The 19,246-nt window shown below is 49.7% G+C and overlaps 1 protein-coding gene across 1 annotated transcript; it reads left to right on the forward strand.

Moving 5' to 3' along the window:
- The first annotated feature begins 388 nt into the window (after positions 1 to 388).
- On the forward strand, positions 389 to 19,095 carry COPG1 (COPI coat complex subunit gamma 1). The gene is made up of 24 exons (XM_084292462.1): positions 389 to 516; positions 2,930 to 2,982; positions 3,142 to 3,222; positions 3,987 to 4,058; positions 4,493 to 4,572; positions 4,866 to 4,941; positions 5,078 to 5,170; positions 6,375 to 6,461; positions 6,562 to 6,719; positions 7,312 to 7,445; positions 7,653 to 7,720; positions 8,161 to 8,349; positions 8,866 to 8,961; positions 10,456 to 10,699; positions 11,071 to 11,146; positions 12,102 to 12,205; positions 12,313 to 12,438; positions 12,847 to 12,915; positions 13,283 to 13,425; positions 14,433 to 14,604; positions 15,557 to 15,654; positions 16,975 to 17,113; positions 18,074 to 18,172; positions 18,750 to 19,095. The coding sequence occupies exons 1-24, from the start codon at positions 480 to 482 to the stop codon at positions 18,878 to 18,880; spliced, it is 2,625 nt and encodes an 874-aa protein (XP_084148588.1). The 5' UTR covers positions 389 to 479; the 3' UTR covers positions 18,881 to 19,095.
- Positions 19,096 to 19,246: the final 151 nt, after the last annotated feature.

The raw sequence follows: 19,246 nt of genomic DNA on the forward strand, positions 1-19,246 counted from the left end.
TATGCCCCCCTGCATCCCAGTATGCCCCCATCCCAGTATGCCACCTTTCATCCCGTATGTCCCCTCCATCCCAGTATGCCTTCATCCCAGTATGCCCCCATTCATCCCAGTATGCCCCCCTCCATCCCAGTATGCCCCCCTCCATCCCAATTCCCTCCACTCCCCCCCCCATTGCCCCCATCCCAGTCCCGCCTCCCCCCATCCCCACCCCGTACCCCCAAGCCCCGCCCCTTCCCCCTCCCCACCAATCACACCTCCCCCTCCCCTCCTTGTCCCGCCCCCCTTTCACGCCAATCACTCCCCCATCGCCCCGCCCCTCCCGGGACCAAGCAGCCACGTCGGGCGGGGGCCGGGCCGCGCCTGCGCAGTGCGGCGAGTGACGGCGGCCGGGACAAGCTGGCAGGAAGGGGAGGGGCGGGCAGCGGGACGGGCACCGGGAGCGGCACCGGGAGCGGGCCGGGGGCGCGGCGGGCGGCGCCATGCTGAAGAAATTCGACAAAAAGGACGAGGAATCGGGTGAGGGGGCGGCGGGGAGCGCGAGGGGACACCCCGGTGCTGTTCCCGGTACCTATCCCGGGGTCTATCCCGGTGCCGGTGCGCGCGGGGGGGGGGGGGGTGGGCTCCGTGAGGCGAGTCCCGGCGCCCCCTTCCCTCCCTCACCGCCCCCCCCTCACCCCTCGCAGAGGCCGCCCTGGGGCCCGCCGCCTGTCCGGAGCCTGCAGGCCGCTCCCCGGGGGTCACCGGGCACCGGGGCCGGGCGGCGGGCGCGGAGGGTAACGGAGGGGCCGTGGGGGGGGGGCGGTGGGGTCACCCCGGGGTGGCGGTGGTGGTGGGGCCCGGTGGTGGTTGTGGTGGTTGTGGTGGGGGGGGGGGACCCCTCGGTTTGCTCCTCGCAGCCCTCTGGCCCTCCCCCGGTTGTCCCGGGGTTGTGTCCCCGCTGCTCTGCTCGCCTCTCGGTTCACGGTGTGATGATAACGGGATCGGTAGGGCTGCACAGACCCCCCCGGCATCACCCCGTCACCCACCGGGCCTCCCCTACCCTCATCCACAGCCTCCCTCGATCTCCCATAGGCTCAATGAGTGGGGGATTTTTGGGGTTGTTCCCCCTTTGCACCCACCCCAGGTCTCCAGGTGGTGCCTTTGCCTCTTCCAGCCCCAGCTACTTCCTCGTAGCGTGGTGTTGTGTTGGTTGTGTTCGTACCAAAAGCTCACAGAGCTCTCTTTCCTTTCTGCCTTCGTTCCTTGCATGCTTCCCAACGCTTCTCCTTCACCACTGTGTCATTCTGAGCCCTTGATTCTGTGCAGAATGAGGGCACTCGGCACCTGCTGCACCGTCTGCTGGCTTCTCTCTGTGTCCCATATGTAACCCGTGTCATTCCTAGTCTTGCCTGGAGTGTACCATCCCTGAATTCACAGCCCTTGCCTGTCTATTTCTTGTCTATTCCACGGGATGGCTAACAGGACAGTCTGGTAGTTGAGACAAGCGTCTGCTTGCTTGGGTCCTGTTCCTCTGCCCTTCACAGATGATTTAGGTAGCTCTGGATGAGCTGCTTCCATCAGCTCTCAGAAATGCGCTTGGAGATGTTATTGTGGGCATGTAGCTGCTGTAAGATCACTTGGTCAGTGCTTATTTCTCTGCAAATCAGTACGAATTGTTGTTAGTCATCAGTGCTGGGAGCTTTCTGGAGACTGCCTTCACTGCCTCTGTTTCTCCTCTGATCAGAAGAGCGCTTTGACACAGCAAGCCATGAAGACCAAGGCATGGTGTGCAGTGTATTTCAAGATGCTCAGTGCTATGAGACTTGCAGAGGTGATACTCTGCTGATGGCAGATTCAAGACTGTAGACATATTGGGCTGCTAGGAAGGTTTTTTCCAACCATTTTCTTCAAGTATCTAACAAACTGGTACGAGAAACGTTGTTTTTGTTCTTTCCCCTTATTTTCCTTCTCTTCCCAATGCCACCATAGTGCCCATGCTTTGTTCAGCCGCTTGCTGCACTTGCAAATTTCATTCTGAGCCAGAGGAGGGCAGTTCCTGAACCTGAAAGGAGCCAGGGTGCAGATGCATTTGCCTTTTAAATGTAAGAGTTTTGCAAAGGCTCCTGGCAGCAGCGCGTGATGCTTCAAGCACAGGTCAGACCAGAGCTTGTGCTCTCTGGATCAGGCTTGTGAGGTAGAGGAGCAGCACTGCAAGTGGACAGGCTGAGCATAGGTACTAATTAAAACCTGGTCATCAACAACTGGCAGCTTTTGAGAAGCTGCAGCTCGCGGGTGCTTCGGAGGAGGCGAGTTAATAGGGCCCATGCAGAATAATAGTGCTTTTCCCGCTGATTATTTCGTCCTTAATTGGTGAGTTTTTTTCATTATTTAATATAATTTATTCTATTAAGTGGGACAATGGAAGTTATTCTGTGTCCAGGCTCTCTCGTCTGCTGTCTTGTTCTCTTAATTAGTGACAAAGAATGCATTACTGGTGGATTCCTGATCGCTTTATAGCAGGGGTAAAGCGCTCCTGACTCGCCAGCCTGGCAAGTGGTGTCTCCTCTTGTCTGCGGCTCTCTGAGCTTTTGTTTCTAGGCCGGCCTTAGTGGTGCTCGGACTGGCACAAGACCCCAGCCCTGCAGTTGGAGATGGGTCTCTGGGGGTAGTGGGGGAGCACGGTTACTTTGCAGCCTGTCAGCCTACCTCAGCTCATGGCTGGTGACTCCTTGGGGTGACAAATCAGAGATTGTCCTGTCTGCTCTGCCTTCCCTGATTGCTCTAAAGTCATTCCATCGATGCTGCTTAAAAGAGGGAGCGCTGATTGCTTGGTGTTCATGCAAAAATTACCCCCAAATGCTCTGCCTATTATTAAACTACAGGCGTGTTTAGAAAGTCACCTTCCCATAGCGCTGTTCCTGTAAAGACCCTTGTTATCTTTATTTTGTAGGTGGGGGCTCCAACCCGTTCCAGCACCTGGAGAAGAGTGCAGTCTTGCAAGAGGTAAACCCTTAAAAGCTCTCCTTTGTGTCACCCTTTCTGGGTAGAGTCTCTCCCTCTTTTGAGGACCTCACTGCAGAACTTTAGCAGGGAAGTGGGAGTTTGTTGCATGTTTTTAGGGGGGTGTTGGTATCAGCATCCTTGTCTGTGCTTTGTTTCCAGGCACGGGTGTTTAACGAGACTCCCATAAACCCACGAAAATGTGCTCACATCCTCACCAAGATTCTGTATCTCATAAACCAGGTAAGGGAGAAAAAAAAATGAGCTGACAAGCGCTTTTGATTGTTAGGTTTTCTCTAACTAAACTTTTCTGAATATTTCTAATGCATATCCAGTACAAAATTTTAGTAAGCACAGTTGCTGTGCTGCCAAGCTCCTGCTCGCTTTCCTGTTGTCTAAAAAATTCTGTGGGCTATGGAGGGCAGGAATGAGGAAATATAAAGAGGCTGATACTTATGATTTATGATTCCTTGGGAGCTGTTAGCTTACAACTCTGCGGTGCCAAGGGTGGTTTTGAACCCAGTTCTTAGCCTTCAGGACTTAAAATCTGTGTGCTGTAAGGATCAGCTTTGTAAAGGCATTTACTGGTCTTGTGGGGTTTCCCTGCCCCAGGGCCTCTGCATCTTGTATGTAGTAACTGCAGCTGGCTCCGACGAGCTGTGGTGCCTATGGGGAGTATGACATAAGCTTGCCTTACATAAGCTGTGGAAATCCAACCCATTTCTCCCCTGTAACGAAGCTGTATTGTCACAAGCCGTTTTTTGGTAACGTAATAAAGCGTGCTGTCATCTGGATCAACAACTAAGCCGATTTCAGCCATGGCTGGAAGATTTCTCAGGCAGTGTGTTACTCTGCTGAAATATGCTGGCAAGGGAGAGACTTTGTGGTTTCCAGCCACATCGTGCCTGTTCTTATGCATGTGAGGCTGGGCCTGCAACAGGTACAAGGCTCAACTCTGGTTGTGGTAACTGAGATTTCCTTCCTTCCTTCTTCCAAACATCTTCTAGGGGGAGCACCTTGGTGTCATGGAAGCCACCGAGTCCTTCTTTGCCATGACAAAGCTGTTTCAGTCCAATGATGTAAGTCTGCTTGCCGAGTTCTGCTGTCTTTATCTGGTGGGACAAGTTGTCACCGGTGTCTTTTTCAGCCTTGAGGTGTCTTTTTATGGAATCAACTTTTCCATCCTGCCTGGATATGTTTTCCCCTACATGATCTGAGTGAGAAGAATAGGATGGAAGTTTAGAAACAGGTCAGCTTTGTAGCCCTTCCCTTGTAGCAGCTTAACTCAAGTATTCCCTCAGGAACAGAGAAGAACCGAGGCTGAAGGGTTTAGAAGAGGAAGGGATGATTTGTTAATGAGTATTGTTTTTGTACACCTTTTTTGCTTGGGCACTGTGGCTCTCTGAAAGTATCAGGTTATTGATCTTCATGACAAAGTCATGGAAATAGAAAAACCAGATCCCTTCTGCCTGGGATCCCCTCAACTGATGTGTCTTCCCTCTTTCCTTGCTAGCCAACTCTTCGCAGGATGTGTTACCTGACTATCAAAGAGATGTCTTCTATTGCAGAAGATGTGATCATTGTTACTAGCAGGTCAGTCACTTTGGTTTTCCCACTCTTACATTCATGCATCCTCCAGTAATGCCCTTCGAGCCTCTTGGAGAAAACTGTAGTCTGCAAGCAGTGTGAAGACAAGGAATGCTCTTGGTGAGGAAGCAAATCTTCTCCTTTAAAAGAGGCTGTTAAAATATAGACACTGAACTCCTGGTGATGTGTTTGAAATGTGCTTGTGGTGCTTTTACTTGGGTGGGCAGCCGAGTTCATTGTTCAGTGTTCGTAATGCTGGCTCAGGAGTGCAGCACTGAGAGCTTCCTGTTTCCCACCAGCTTAACCAAAGACATGACCGGGAAGGATGACAATTACCGAGGCCCTGCAGTGAGAGCGCTCTGTCAAATCACCGATGTAAGTGCAGCTTCTCTTTCGGGGCTGCCCCAAGCCCTTCACCCCACCTTTCACCCTGCTTCCTATGTCTTTGCGTCTCCTCTTTCACGCTCCTGACAGCTTTTCTGTACCAGCTGTTGTTCCCTTCTCCCTGCAGAGTACCATGTTGCAGGCCATCGAGCGTTACATGAAGCAGGCGATCGTTGACAAAGTGCCAAGCGTATCCAGCTCTGCTCTGGTGTCCTCCCTGGTAGGTGCTGCCTCAGGGACAGTCTAACTGGGAAGCTGTGTGACTGGAAATCTTGGGAGTTTCACATGGGAGCTGTCCTTTAGTAGAGGATACATGAGGGAGAAAAAGAGGAGAGGAAAGAAAACTACTTTTATGCAGTGCAATACAATTCAGTGTCAGAGTAATTTAATCCCAAAGACTTGGTGCTCCGTTAGAAAACAGCCCACCCTTTCCCTCTGTCTTCAGGGAGAAAAATTGCCACCAGTTTGCTGTGGCTGGCAGTGCCTCCTGGCAGCCCAGGCTGTCGGTGTGTTGGTACAGAGGATGAGAAGTGCTGCATGCACATGCTGCACAAAGCAGCAGGCAGGGTGGCTGCTGTCTGGACCAAAATGTGCAGGGGGGGAAGCTTGCCCAAGGGCTACCCACACTGCACTTATTAAAAGCAATACCATGGCCACAAGCCTTTGGATTGCTCCAGTTAATTAAGTAGATTTGTGGCTGGGTGAGAATTAATGACCAGCTTATGAGCGCAGATGTCTCTGTGATGCTCCCAAGTGTCCTATTTAACACCAACCTGCAGATTTAGGAACTTCAAGGTTTAAAATGGGATGTGGGTGAGAATCCAGTGGCGTTTCTGTGGTAGTAACCTGGATAGGGAAGCTCTCCCTGACTATTGCAGAATTGTGGGGGCTGCGTGATATTTGTGTAGGCACCGTGGCAAAAATGCTGGTGGTCCAACACTCATGATAGCACACACACTCTTCTTCCTGTTAACGAAGGTGCTAAATGTACCCTGAGGAGCTTTGGTCTGCTGAGTTCTTGTTAGGAGATGAAAGCTCTGCAGGCAAGACTCGAGGGGTTTGTGTGTCTTTGTGGTACGTGGCCACTCCAACTCTAACCACGGTGCAATTTCACGGCATTATTTCTAGTCCAACTCTTTCTTTTCATACAATACAAGAGTGTTTCTGCAGGATGGGGTTTAATTGTTGCTGTTCCCTCCCTTTGTGAAGTCAGGAACTGGTGCTGGCTTTGTGGGAGGTGTTTAACCTCTTGACAGCACAGCCGACGTGGGCAGGTCTCTGCATCCGAGTCCTCTGCTCTTTTATAAGTTGCTGCCTCCAGCGCCCTCATGGGGAAGGCTGGCTTCTTCCTAATATGAGCTGTAATTCCCAAAGCTTCCTCCATCCTCCTCTCATGGGCTGTCTGTGCCTTTGTCTCTGCCCAGCACCTGCTGAAGACCAGTTACGATGTGGTGAAGCGCTGGGTGAACGAGGCTCAGGAGGCAGCTTCCAGTGACAACATCATGGTGCAGGTAGGAAACCCACCTGCTGGTGCTCAGCCAGCCATCTCCAGGCTGCAGAGGGGGATGAAGAGCCCAAGGTGGGTCAGTGACACTCTGTTTCCCTGCACAGTATCATGCTCTGGGCTTGCTCTACCACGTGCGGAAGAACGATCGCCTGGCAGTCAACAAGATGCTCAGCAAGTTCACCCGCCACGGCCTCAAGTCGCCATTTGCCTACTGCATGATGATCCGAGTAGCCAGCAAGCTGCTGGAGGAGGAGGCTGGCAGGTGAGGGGGCTCTTTTGCCCTGATGGAAGTATTTCCTCAGGTCCTGCTTCCATCTCCTTTTGCGGGCTAACTTTTCATCTGATGAGAGTGATTATTTCTGTCTTTGAAGAGCAGTGTACGACTTCTAAGTTATTGATGGTTAAAAGGCGGCAGAATAAATGCCAGGGTGCTTTCATGTTATGGGATCACTTCTGCAAGTCTTGTCTGTGTATGTGCTTGCCCATCAAATTCTTGTTTCTCTTTACTGCTTTGTGTATCTGTTCTTTATCAAGATAATCTCTTTCATTTTGTCTTCTGTAACTCTTTGGCTAGCATGTGTGCTAGCTGGGGCTTCCTGGTGGATAAGATCTTTGGAGCTCTGAATAAGAGTTAGGGGAGATTCCTGTTAGCCTGTAAAGCAAAGGCTGTTGTCTCAGGTGGCAGCCAAACGTGCTGGAAGTACAGTGTAATTACTACTGCAAAAAATGAAGCCATGGTTTATGGCTGTTCTTACCTTCCCAGAGGCAATGGGACCCATCCAATTCTGCTGCTGAACTCTTTATTTCTGTTAGCATTCTTGTTTTAATTCATTCTTGTGTTTTTTGTCCCTCAGCCGCGATAGCCCCCTGTTCGACTTCATCGAGAGCTGCCTAAGAAACAAGCACGAGATGGTGGTCTACGAAGCTGCTTCTGCCATCGTTAACCTGCCCAACTGCACTGCCAAGGAGCTGGCACCGGCTGTCTCAGGTAAATGCGGTGCTTGCAGCAGTGCTGAGGGAGTTATGGGCTGGTGTGGTGAAGCCTGCTGATTACCCTGGGTAAATTGAGGGCTGCTTCTTAAGCATGCTTCTAGTTATCTTCAGTCTCTTCATTTAATCTCATGCTTTAGGTAGGAAATGCTTCCCATCATAGGTTGTCTAAATGTCTGCCTTTGTTGGTTTCCCCACCTCGCAGTTTTGCAGCTGTTCTGCAGCTCCCCGAAGGCAGCGCTGAGATATGCAGCCGTCCGTACCCTCAACAAGGTAGGAGCTGAGTCTCTTGGGAGCTGTAATCATTTCTCACGCAGAGGGAGGTGCAGACTTTAAAAGAGAAAGGAGGTCAGATTGGGCGATGATTTTGTGTAAATAACTTCTACTCTGGGATACAGCCTTACATGTCATAGCTTATGTGTGGAATAAAGCCTCAAGGAGAGCTTTACAGAAGGAAAAAAGGCAAAAGGGATCCTGCTCACAAATCTGTAAGAGTGTGTCACTGGTCTTGTGTGTTATTCCTGACCCTTCTGAGCTTTCTGGGGTGAAGGAGCTCCTTATAAAAACATAGATCAAACCTTGATGCTAACTGGACTGCTCCCTGACAGTCTTTGCTTCAGCTTTTCCCTTGACCTTAACCAGGGTTGTGTTTTTAGCTAGCTGGGCTTTTTGCATGCATACAGTGACCTTCCACTTTTCCCCTTCCTCTCCAGGTGGCCATGAAACACCCGTCCGCTGTGACTGCCTGTAACCTGGACCTGGAGAACCTCGTGACAGACTCCAACCGCAGCATCGCCACCCTGGCCATCACCACGCTGCTGAAAACCGGCAGCGAGAGCAGCATTGACCGGCTCATGAAGCAGATCTCCTCTTTCATGTCGGAAATCTCCGATGAGTTCAAAGTAAGGATGTGTGTGAGGTGGTGGTACACAGGTTGCTGAAGGTTGCCCATGGTTTTTGTCCATGTTTGTGTGTGCTCTCTGGAACCCCTTGGGGCTTGGATGGAGTCCCTTCCAGCACCTGGGCTGCAGCATTTTTGCTGGGAAGAGAGAGAATCTGAGGCTATCAGCCCAAGCCAGGCCTCAGTCATACAGTACCTAGCTCCAAAGTCTGGGAAGGAGCCCTTTGAGTATTAAATCTTTCTTTCTTGCCCCCCAGTGGACATGGGCTTTTGCTAGGGGCTGACCAGCACATTAAAGATCAATCTTCTTGATCAATTACATTAAAGATGAATCTTCTTGTCTAATTCCTAAGTTTATATCCTCCTGGAACTGCCTTTGTTGGATAACTAAAGGCAAAGCTGTAGCTTCCAGGCCAGGGACCAGCACCAAATTGACAAAATTCAACCTTTTTTTTTTTTTTTTTTTTTTCTGCCCAGCTTGACAGTCCTCTTTTTGACCTGCCCCTCTTTCCTCTAGGTTGTAGTAGTGCAGGCCATCAACGCGCTGTGTCAGAAGTACCCTCGCAAACATGCTGTCCTCATGAACTTTCTTTTCACTATGCTTCGGGAAGAGGTAAGTTTGCAAGCAACTGCTTTGTGCTTCTTTTTTATATTGTCAGAGATCTAGGGAGGACTCCAAATGTGTAATAATGCAAATATGGTTTAGGATTTGTCAGACAGAAGCTTTTTATTAACAGTGAGCATATCAGGAATATACATAAACAGCAGGACTGCACGGTGGCCTCTGTGAGAGTGAAGTCTTTACTGGTAATGCTGTGCAGTAAGATTCTCTACCTGTCCTAAAAGGCTTGCAGTCTGACAGAAATGACCAGCTATGCATGACAGCGTACACATCCTGGCATATTTTCAATGTGGTTCCCATTCTTTAATTTTTCTGGGGGTTTACAGACTCAAAGCAAACGCAGGCAACAGCAGGTGTGCTGGCAGCCCATGTGTGTTTCACATTTGAACCAGCCTTCTTTTATACTTTGACAGCAAATTCCAAGAAGCTTTGCCTTGTCCCAAAAGATTATGTAACAACTTATTTATTGATGACACAGGACCGCTTTTGTTCTGTTCTCTGAGCTGTGACAGTGAAGGGATCACGAGTACCTATAACCATTCTCTGCATTCAGTCAGACAGTTGCAGAAAGACAGCTTTACAGAGGTTTGCTGAATTTCTAAATGAGCTAACACGCCGGCAACGCAGCCAGCACTGCTGCTTGCTCTGACGTCACCTACCAATTACAGCCTCTTGTTTGGGAACAAACCAGAGCCCCTCTCTCTGCTCCTGCGAAAAATGGACTGTTCTACTTTCCCAGATTTTCTGTGGGTGGATGGCATCATTTCGAATGTGGTTTTGTAGTTCAAACCACTCTGTTTTACTTTTTTTTTTCTTTTTTTTTTTTTAAATCTAAAGTAGCTACAGAAAGATCCCCCAAATGCCTAGAACTGTGCATGTAATTGGCAGAGGATAACGTGCAGTTTAATCCCATGGTGTGTATCGAGGACGCTAGTAAATAACGTCTGAAGATAACTGAGCATTACTGGCATGTCAGGTTATAGGGTGTGCCTGGGGAGGTATTGATTGCCTGTCTTCCCACACTAATAGGGCCATTTGCTGGGTCCTGCTGTGGCAGATACGATCCTTAATATATTTCTCTTGTGATTCATCCTCAGATGTCTGGTGCTAAAGGGGAGAGGGTTGAATTTTTCTCCTCCTCCCACATGGCTGTTTTTTATGTGCTAATTCTAGCAGCAGAGAATTTTGAAGGAGACATAAACCCTTCAGGCTGATGGATTCCGTTTCCCTCTCTACGATCTGTTTTTTTCTTAACTGCAGCCATTCTGAAGGATGCTGGCAGGCGAGCTTGAATATTAGCTGGTCCTCTGGGACTAAAGAGGGTCAGAAGAGGTGGGCAGCATTACTGCCCTGCTCCTTTCAAACACAGATTAAAAGCGCTGGGTGTGAGTGACCTTTTCAAAGGGATTTTCTTCCTGCCTGGCTAATTCAGAGTATCTAACGTCCTTTGAGCTTTCCAGCTGAGCCATTCCCTTTGCTCCCTAGGGTGGCTTTGAGTACAAGCGAGCCATTGTGGACTGCATCATCAGCATTATTGAGGAGAACTCGGAGAGCAAAGAGACAGGCCTGTCTCACCTCTGCGAATTCATCGAGGACTGCGAATTCACCGTGCTGGCTACTCGTATCCTCCACCTCTTGGGCCAGGAAGGGCCCAAAACCAATAACCCCTCCAAATACATTCGCTTCATCTACAACAGGGTTGTCCTGGAGCATGAAGAAGTCCGGGCAGGTGAGAGACAGACCTGGAAAAGCTGTCTGGCCTGTGACAGATTGTCAAGGAAATACAGTGCGTGAACACCTCTGCTTTTGACAATTGTGGTTTGCTGTGGTTCTGAGTGGATATTTTTACACAGCAAAGACCCTGCAGAAATATTGATGGAAGAGTTGGCAGGCAGCTGAGAAATGGAGGGGGGGATGCAGTGACTCCATGGAACTAGACAGAGGAGCACTTCGCTGTAATACATCTGCCTTTCTCATTACAGTAATGCTTTATACTGGGGCTAGCATCTCTGATGTGACATTTGAACACAGCCAGGAAATGGAAGAAACTTCAGCTGATTTCCTTGTTTGCTAATTCTGTTTTTACGACTTGTACTATAGGTGCTGTAAGTGCCCTGGCCAAATTTGGAGCCCAGAATGAGGAGATGTTACCCAGCATCTTGGTGTTACTGAAAAGGTGAGTGTCACCTGATGTTGTAGGGACAAACAGGTTCTCTAGGGATCCTGCTCAGAATGAGGGTGCTATGAAGCTGTAGTTATAATTAGAATTCTGTGAAATAATAAAGATTATAGTAGCCCAGGATTTTATGATCAGTGTTATCATGGGTTAGTGTTTGTTCTAGTCACCTGAACCCTCTGCAGGTCAAGTCAAATCTAAATTCTTGGCATGCGAGATAATCATAATCTAGACTTGGAATATGCTTGAAGTTGCTTAGGGTAGAGGCATCCCTGATCACTGGAGGATCACTGGTTTTGCCATCCAGCAGCAGTTCCAGTCCAAGTCTCACTTAAACTTTCAGCTGTTTGGCTTTACAGGCAGGGTTCCAAGTGCAGTTACACTTCCTTGTTCTGCGACAGCCAGAACAAGGGTTGGCCTGGTGCCTGGGATATTATCGGCTGGTGGGGAGGGAAAAAGTTGGCCTGGCACCCAGGGTCTTCCAGGCTGGTGAGGAGAGGGAAAAGGGAAGCTGACACATGACCAGCTCACATACAAATAATGAGCACTTACTTCACAAAAATGGCATTGATTATGCTAATGTTATTGCCAGGAGTCAGGAGTGTGGGGTACCGTGAGTTGCACTGAGTTGTACCTCAAGAGTTTCTCAGAATCATAGGTGAACACCCCTGTTTGCTTGAGAAAGCTTGTCAACATCCACGTGTGTGTCTGCTCCCTTCTATCTCTGGGTCTGAGGAGGTGCAGCGGGTGCCTGGAATCCTGTGGTGGGATCACCAGCTGCATTCAGTACTGCCAAGCGTGATGGATGATTGCTTGTCTGATAAAATTGCTAGTAGGCTACTTGTTGGCTCTATAGCCTGTTCTTTCTGGCCCTGGAAGGTGGCTTAGTCACCTAGACTTGTTCATGTGGACTCAGCAGCCTCGTGCTGAAGCAAATTTTCTGCTTTCTTCTCAGGTGTGTGATGGATGATGACAACGAAGTGAGAGACAGAGCCACGTTCTACCTGAATGTTCTGGAGCAAAAGCAGAAAGCCCTCAATGCTGGCTACATCCTGAACGGTAATACAACAAGTCCTCAAACAAGCCTGCACTTATTTCCTGCTTTAACACTTCACAAAGAGCTGGTGTTGGCTGTGGTTTCGGTGACCTGTCCCTTCTGTCCCCAGGTTTAACAGTGTCCATCCCTGGCCTGGAGAGGGCTCTGCACCAGTACACCCTGGAGCCCTCTGAAAAACCCTTTGACCTGAAGTCTGTTCCTTTGGCGACAGCTCCTATTGTTGAGCAGAGGGCAGGTAAGGCACAGTTCCCTGAGTGCTGGCCCAAGCCCTTGGTCAGTAGTCTGCGTCGGGCTTGCTGGGAGTTGCTGAGATCCATCCTATTTAAATTTTATGGAATTTTATCTTCTGTAAAGACTAAAGTCAGCAAATCTAGTTGCTCCCACGTTAGCATTTCAACTCCTAGTTAGTCCAGCTGCTAATAATAGTAATAGCTGGAACTGCAGTAGCTCTGGTGAGGATTACCAAAGGTATTTAGGAAGCTAAATACAGATCTCTAATCCGTAGCAAGATGAGAAATGAGCTCCCTTCTTTTACTTAGTCAAATCTCTCTCCAGATATTGATTTATTTTCTGGTTTAGTTACTTATTACTATTCACCTCCACATCTTGTTTGTATCTTCTTTTTTTTTGTTTTCCTTTGCAGAAAACGTCCCTGTTGCTGTAGTCAAACAGCCAGAGAAGGTGGCAGCAACACGGCAAGAAATATTCCAAGGTAAACTGATGCAAGAACTCTCCTGCACACCTGTGTGAGAACCATATAGCTACCTGCTGAGCCTGCCTAGTCCCTCTGACTTCTCCCACCTCCTCTTGGGGAGTGGCACAGGCACCCAGCTGCAAGTCAGGTGTTGACCCCTGGGCTGTGGGGGTGCTCGTAGTCCTACTCTGTCCAGCTTGCAGTAGATGTGGGCAAATGGCAGCTGACTCTGCCTTTAATTTTAGAAGTCCCAAGTGAATGCTTACGGATGTTTGGGGAGTGCTTCCTTGCTGCAGCAGCTTCTGGCTGTTTAACTGAGGGCTTTGAAACTAGTAACCGTTTTCTGTGGGTTGGGGAAGGCAATGGCTTGTGTCCTCTGTTCCAGAGCAACTGGGGGCAATCCCAGAGTTTCGGGGACTGGGCCCGCTCTTCAAGTCTTCCCCAGAGCCTGTTGCCCTGACGGAGCTGGAGACAGAATATGTGGTTCGTTGCACCAAGCACACGTTTGTCAGCCACATGGTGTTCCAGGTGGGTAGCTATGGCATGTGGTGCCAAAAGAGGATTGGGAAATAAGCTCATGATGAGTTTGGGGAAAAAAAAAAAAAACAACAAACAAATAATAATAATAAAAAGAATAAATACCTCAGGGTTATCTGTGTTCAAAGCATATTACTGAAATGAATCGTTAGTTTCTCATCCAGGGCAGCAGAGCCTCAGAAAAAAATTAAGGGAATTCTTGCAGTTTTGGCTCAGCAATGCACACATGTACAGTCAAAACCACAGTCAGACAGGCACTAGGTGGGGCTGTTCTCACTGAGTAGTTGGCAAGAGGAGCTGTATTCTTTCCTGAGGGTCCCAAGCATGTGGTTTGGATATGGGAGAGTGAAGCCTGCTATATCTGAAAGGCTGAAAACGTTACCAGAGAAAGTCACGTGGTGGTAGAGAGCTCCCTCCCCTTGCATTTTGTTTTAGCCTTTGCAGTACAGGTGCTTGTTTCTGTGAGTCTTGGCCTTGCTTGTGCCGTCCTGCTGCTGTATGTGAGGAGATGTAGGCAAGAGAGTAGTAATATTTCCTTACAGCAAAGAGTTAACCTGGGAATTATCTTCCTGGGAGGAAGGACAAAGTACATTTAGAGAGAAAGTTCCACGCTGATTGGTGAACTGAAACAAACAGAAGCTGATACGCCCCTGTCCTCACTGGATTTGTGTTCCTGCCTGGGTTGCAGAGGACAGACATTGTATAGTTTTGTGCTGGTGTGAGTGCTGTTTTCTTTAATAAAATATATATATATATTTTTGTTGGAGCACTGGAGTACCCTGAAGGTTTTTAGCTTCTCCCCTAAACCATTTATATTTCCAGTTTCTCTGTGACTAAACTGAAACGTGAGCCCTATGAGCATCCAGCTGACAGCCAGATTGGTTGTTGAGATAGAGGCAGGAGTTCACAAGCTGACACCGTGCTCCAGCTATGCCTCCAGTGAGCCTGCTATTACAGCTGAGAGCTTCAAGCTGGCTTTGTTCTCCCCTCCCATTCAGTTTGACTGCACGAACACCCTGAACGATCAGATCCTGGAGAATGTCACGGTGCAGATGGAGCCAACAGAGGGCTATGAGGTCATCGGCTACGTCCCTGCCAAAAGCCTGGTGTACAACCAGCCGGGTACCTGCTACACGCTGGTGGCACTGTCTGAAGAGGATCCGACAGCAGGTAAACAGTTTGTGCTCTGTTTTTCCTGATATTCCCCAAACGAAGCACACCGTATTGCTCACGCCCACACACATTCTACCTTGCATCCTAGCCAGGTATTTTTAGCCTGTGTGTGGGTGCAGCCCTGAGTGATGCTGAGCATGACTTCTCCTCGCTGTTTGAGGGCTGTCAGGTCCCTTCTCCTCTCCTCGTTCCCTTGTGCTGTGGCATTGTCAATTTGGGCTGTGGGAACTGGCAGCTGAGCATTCAGATCTGCTGAGTTATCTCCCGGGCACCTTAGCACGTCCTTTAGCCTCCTGTTTTTGTGTTAGTATGTGGGGAGGCGGGTGGTTGTCTGCCTGTCTGTGAAGTGTGTTGAGCGCCCAGACACCAAGTAGAAAAAAATACTTCAGACAAATGGCCAGAACTCTTTTAAACCGAACACGAACCAGGCCCTACCTGTGCTTTGTTCTTGCTGGTTTGTGCTGAGGCTGCTCACTGGTGTGTGGCTGCCCTTCATCCAGCAGTGCCCGTCTTCAGAGCTGAGTTGCTGCTTCCTCTCCCAGCCGTGTGGTATTCATCATCTGCTGTGTTACAGTGCAAGGTGGTTTCGTTTCCGATGTGCATGAGCTGATCCCTAGATGAAAGGATCTTGGCCCCTTTGCAAGATGCTGGGGGGATGTGTTTAGTTAACATGCCCAACGCAACCTGAGGTTCATCAGTAATAGTGTTTGATCTGAGGATTATGGTCTTGTACAGCTATCAGGAGCCTGTATTTATCAGTGTGACAAAGAAATACTTCACCTTTGAGAGAAAGAAGCTGTCAGAGTGCTCTCTGGGTCGTGTGCTAAGCCTGTGCTGCTGGCTGTGAGGAGGGAACCCAGCTGCCCCCAGCTCCCCAGCCCCATTCTGTGGCAGAGGAACGCAGCTCTGGTGGTAACGTGAGCTTTGCCTTTGCCTCCCCCATCTCCAGTGGCCTGTACGTTCAGCTGCATGATGAAGTTCACTGTCAAGGACTGTGATCCCAACACAGGCGAGGCGGACGACGAGGGCTACGAGGATGAGTATGTGGTAAGGAGCTGGGCATGTGGTAAGGAGCTGGGCATGTGCCCGGTCATGGAAACCGCAGTTCTTTTGAGGGACTTTGTGATCTGTGCCCACTAACTTACCATGCAAGCAACGATGTAACTGGACAGAAGCACAACATGAGGAGGGTCTTGCTGCTTCTGGTTTCTGTCCCAAGGAGCGAGATGTGGGCTTGGAGATCTTGTCTGTCTCAGCTGGGCTGCTGGCCGTCTCTTGCTCTCTGCAGGTTGCTCTCTGTGGTTGCACTGTTAATTGCCCAGTGGCTTGCCTGATGCAGAGAGACTTCCAGCTGTGCCCTTCCTCTGGGGAAGGTTGGGCTTTTCTCTCCCCAGCACTGAGACCGATGAAAGCACTGATGCTGTGTAAACACCTCTGTTGGCTGTTTTACCACACAGGAAGAAGCTCGGCTTATGCTTGATCAGAAACTGGGACTGCCTCTCAGAGGGTGGTGCTCGCCCTCCAGAGACAAAGCGATGTTGTGAGACAACCTCAGCCTGTCCTGGTAGCTCCAGAAGCTGTTTTCTATGCGTTGCCTGTCACTGCTGCGAAGCTGATTAGAGGCACTGCTGTGCAGTGAATCACTGAGGACACGGCGTCCTCCCAGGAGTGGGGAGGGTTTTTTCCAAAGGAACACACGAGGGTGACCCCTCTGCCTGCTTCCCACCAGTCACCAGGGCGTTTAAGTGATATTTAAGCAAACTCTTCCATCTGTTTCAACTATACTCAGCAGCAATTGCTGAAATGAATGCAGGCTGGTGTCTGGCTGGTTCTGGCACTGCCTGCTCCTAGATACATACTCGGGAGGGACAAACCTCGTTGTGCCTCACATAGGCATCACAGCAGCAGTTCAGCTAACCTGGCACGTGGTGTTGGGTGATAGCAAGCACCTGATAGCATCTCACCAGCTACAAAACAACGGGCTGGAAAGGCAAAATACAAGCTTAAGGGCAAATGGTACATCTGAGGGAGCACCAGCAGCTGTTCCTTAATTTTGTTTTGTCCTCTGTTTTGGATGTTTGCCCAGTGCTTTGCTCCTTGTCAGGCTGAGGGCTGTGCTCAGAATGGAAACCTGCTCTGTAAACCCTGGCATGGCATGACGTGGCTCTCCTGGGCCAAGCAGTTTCTTGAACAACTGTTTGCTTGAGCAAACTCGAAGGGGCAGGGCTTGCTGTGACATTCTCATGAGTAGAAGTGGAGGCTGCCTCCTACATTCACCAGATCTCACAGAATCCAGTCTAAAAGTCTCTCTAGAGAGAGCAGGGTGAGTAACAAGCGTGTTTCACTTGAGCCTCTTCTTATCATCAGCTTGAAGACCTCGAGGTAACAGTGGCTGATCACATCCAGCGAGTTCTGAAGCCAAACTTCGGAGCAGCGTGGGATGAAGTGGGTGATGAGTTTGAAAAGGAGGAAACCTTTACTCTATCTGCTATTAAAACCCTTGAAGGTAAGGTAGTGCCTGAACCCCCCAGCAGGGCTCTTAACATCTCTCTCCCTCCAGCAGGCAAAGACTGAAGATGCAGTCTGGTTCCTGTTACATCTCACACAGAAAGGCAAATAGGGCAAAACCTTTCACAAGTGATTCCACCACAGCTGTTAAGTGTGGGCCTGCAGTTAGTGTGATAACAAGATAGTTCAGGCTTCAACAAACAAGAGAGAGATCAGGCTGGACTGTGGGAGGCAAGAGAAACACTTGCACTCTGCCCTCCCAAACAGCTGACAGTTAACCTGTGAGCTCCCACTTTCCCTCTGTGAAAGGAAGAGCTGCTCTGACCTCGGGAATCAGGAAAAAAAAAGATGCAAAAAGCAGAAGATACAAGGTTGGCAGGCAGACTTCTGGTATAAGCCCTCTTCTTTCACCATTTATTAAAGATTTATTGTTCATGAGGAAACCCTTAACAACATGGTCTTTCTGATGACTTAGAAAGGTGTCCTTTGTCTGTAGCCATGTCCTGTTCCCTTGCACAGCACCTTGGGCTTGAAGTACCCTCCCCGAGGCCTTTTCAAATTGCTCCTAAAGACCTGTAATTCCTGTGAGGTGTTGCCTCCCTTCTGCGTCCATCTCCAGAGAAGCGAGCTTGCTGTCAGGGCTGTGCAGTAAGCGTGCAGCCAGCTGCACTCAATTTCCTGACTCATTCATTCTCTCGTTTCGGTTGCACTGGTGCCTTTGCTGCATCAGATAACAGAACTGCCGTGTGGTGGTGGCTTTTTGTTGTTGTTTTTGCTCGTGTGGGTTGCTTTTGCCTTCCTGGTAGCCTCTTAAAGCACAACCCTGGCCAATGCCTCAGGGCAAGGAACATGAGTTACAACATGCAATCAGGGCTTTTATCACCTTTTGATGCTCTCTTTGTGTCCTTGTCAAGACACCCATGACATGGAGTCTGTTTTACTTACTTTTTTTTAACAGAGGCAGTTAGTAATATTGTGAAGTTCCTGGGGATGCAGCCCTGCGAACGATCGGATAAAGTGCCAGATAACAAGAACTCCCACACGTTGTACCTGGCAGGTGAGCTGTGGGCTGAGGTCTCTGCTCATGCAGCAGCCCTGGGAGGTCGCGCAGAACCGACTGAAAATCAGAGCAGGAGTTCATGGTGGAACCTGTTGTGCTCAGGGCAGGGTTTGGAGGCTTGTCCCTGCTGTGGTTTCTGTCCCTGCAAGTGCAGGGCAACTGGTACTGGAATCGGGAGGGTGTTAGGGTGGGGGGGTGTTGGGATCAGGCTCAGCTGGGTGGAAATTGCTGTCCTGGTGACCTGGCATTCTGGTTTGGAGTGAGACTGAAGGGAAAAGTACACTACCCTTGCGCTGCAAAGTCAATATGTGCAGGAGGTTGGAGGTGAGTGACTGGTAGTTGCTGGAGGAGTGTCCCTCTCTTCTCAGCTAGAGTTTATTTTAAACTTTCATGAGGTTTGATAGGGCAGAGTCCCAGGTACAGTGTAGTGAATGAGAAATGTGCCACTCGGGGTCTCCTCTTGTCCCCTGGGGAGTTACTGGACCACATCCACCAAGCATCAGCCTTCATCTGGGGCTTTTGGCATGCTGGGGAGCAGTCTGCGGACTACTCACTCCTTCCTTCTGCCTTCCAGGTGTGTTCCGGGGTGGCCATGACCTCCTGGTACGCTCTCGCCTCGTCCTGACTGACACGGTGACGATGCAGGTCACTGCCCGCAGCGGAGAGGAGCTCCCTGTGGACGTGATCATGGCCTCTGTGGGATAACTGCCTCCTGCTCCACTGCTTCCCAGCCTCCAGCAGGGCCATGCTTCCTCCTCTCTGCCAGCGGAATAGGGGTCGTGTTCACTACAGCAGCTTTTGTGTCCCCTTAACTATACCTAAGACCTGGATGTAGGGTTCTGTCTATTAAAGATAACGCTGTTTCTAAGGTCTGGTTTTGTTTTTATTAAGCACTTTAAAATAAAATAATATTAAAGCAGGCTTCTTTTTAAGGTCTGCTTTGTTACTGCTCTGCAGGGTTTCGTGACACCTAACGTGTCTGCACCTCCCTTTTCTCCACCAAACCCTTTCCAACACCCCTCCCGGTGCCTGTAACCCCTCTGCCAGCTGCAGAGGAGGCGACACCAGCGC

The sequence above is a fragment of the Netta rufina genome (assembly GCF_964035555.1).
Source record: "Netta rufina genome assembly, chromosome: 10".
NCBI classification, from domain to species: domain Eukaryota; kingdom Metazoa; phylum Chordata; class Aves; order Anseriformes; family Anatidae; genus Netta; species Netta rufina.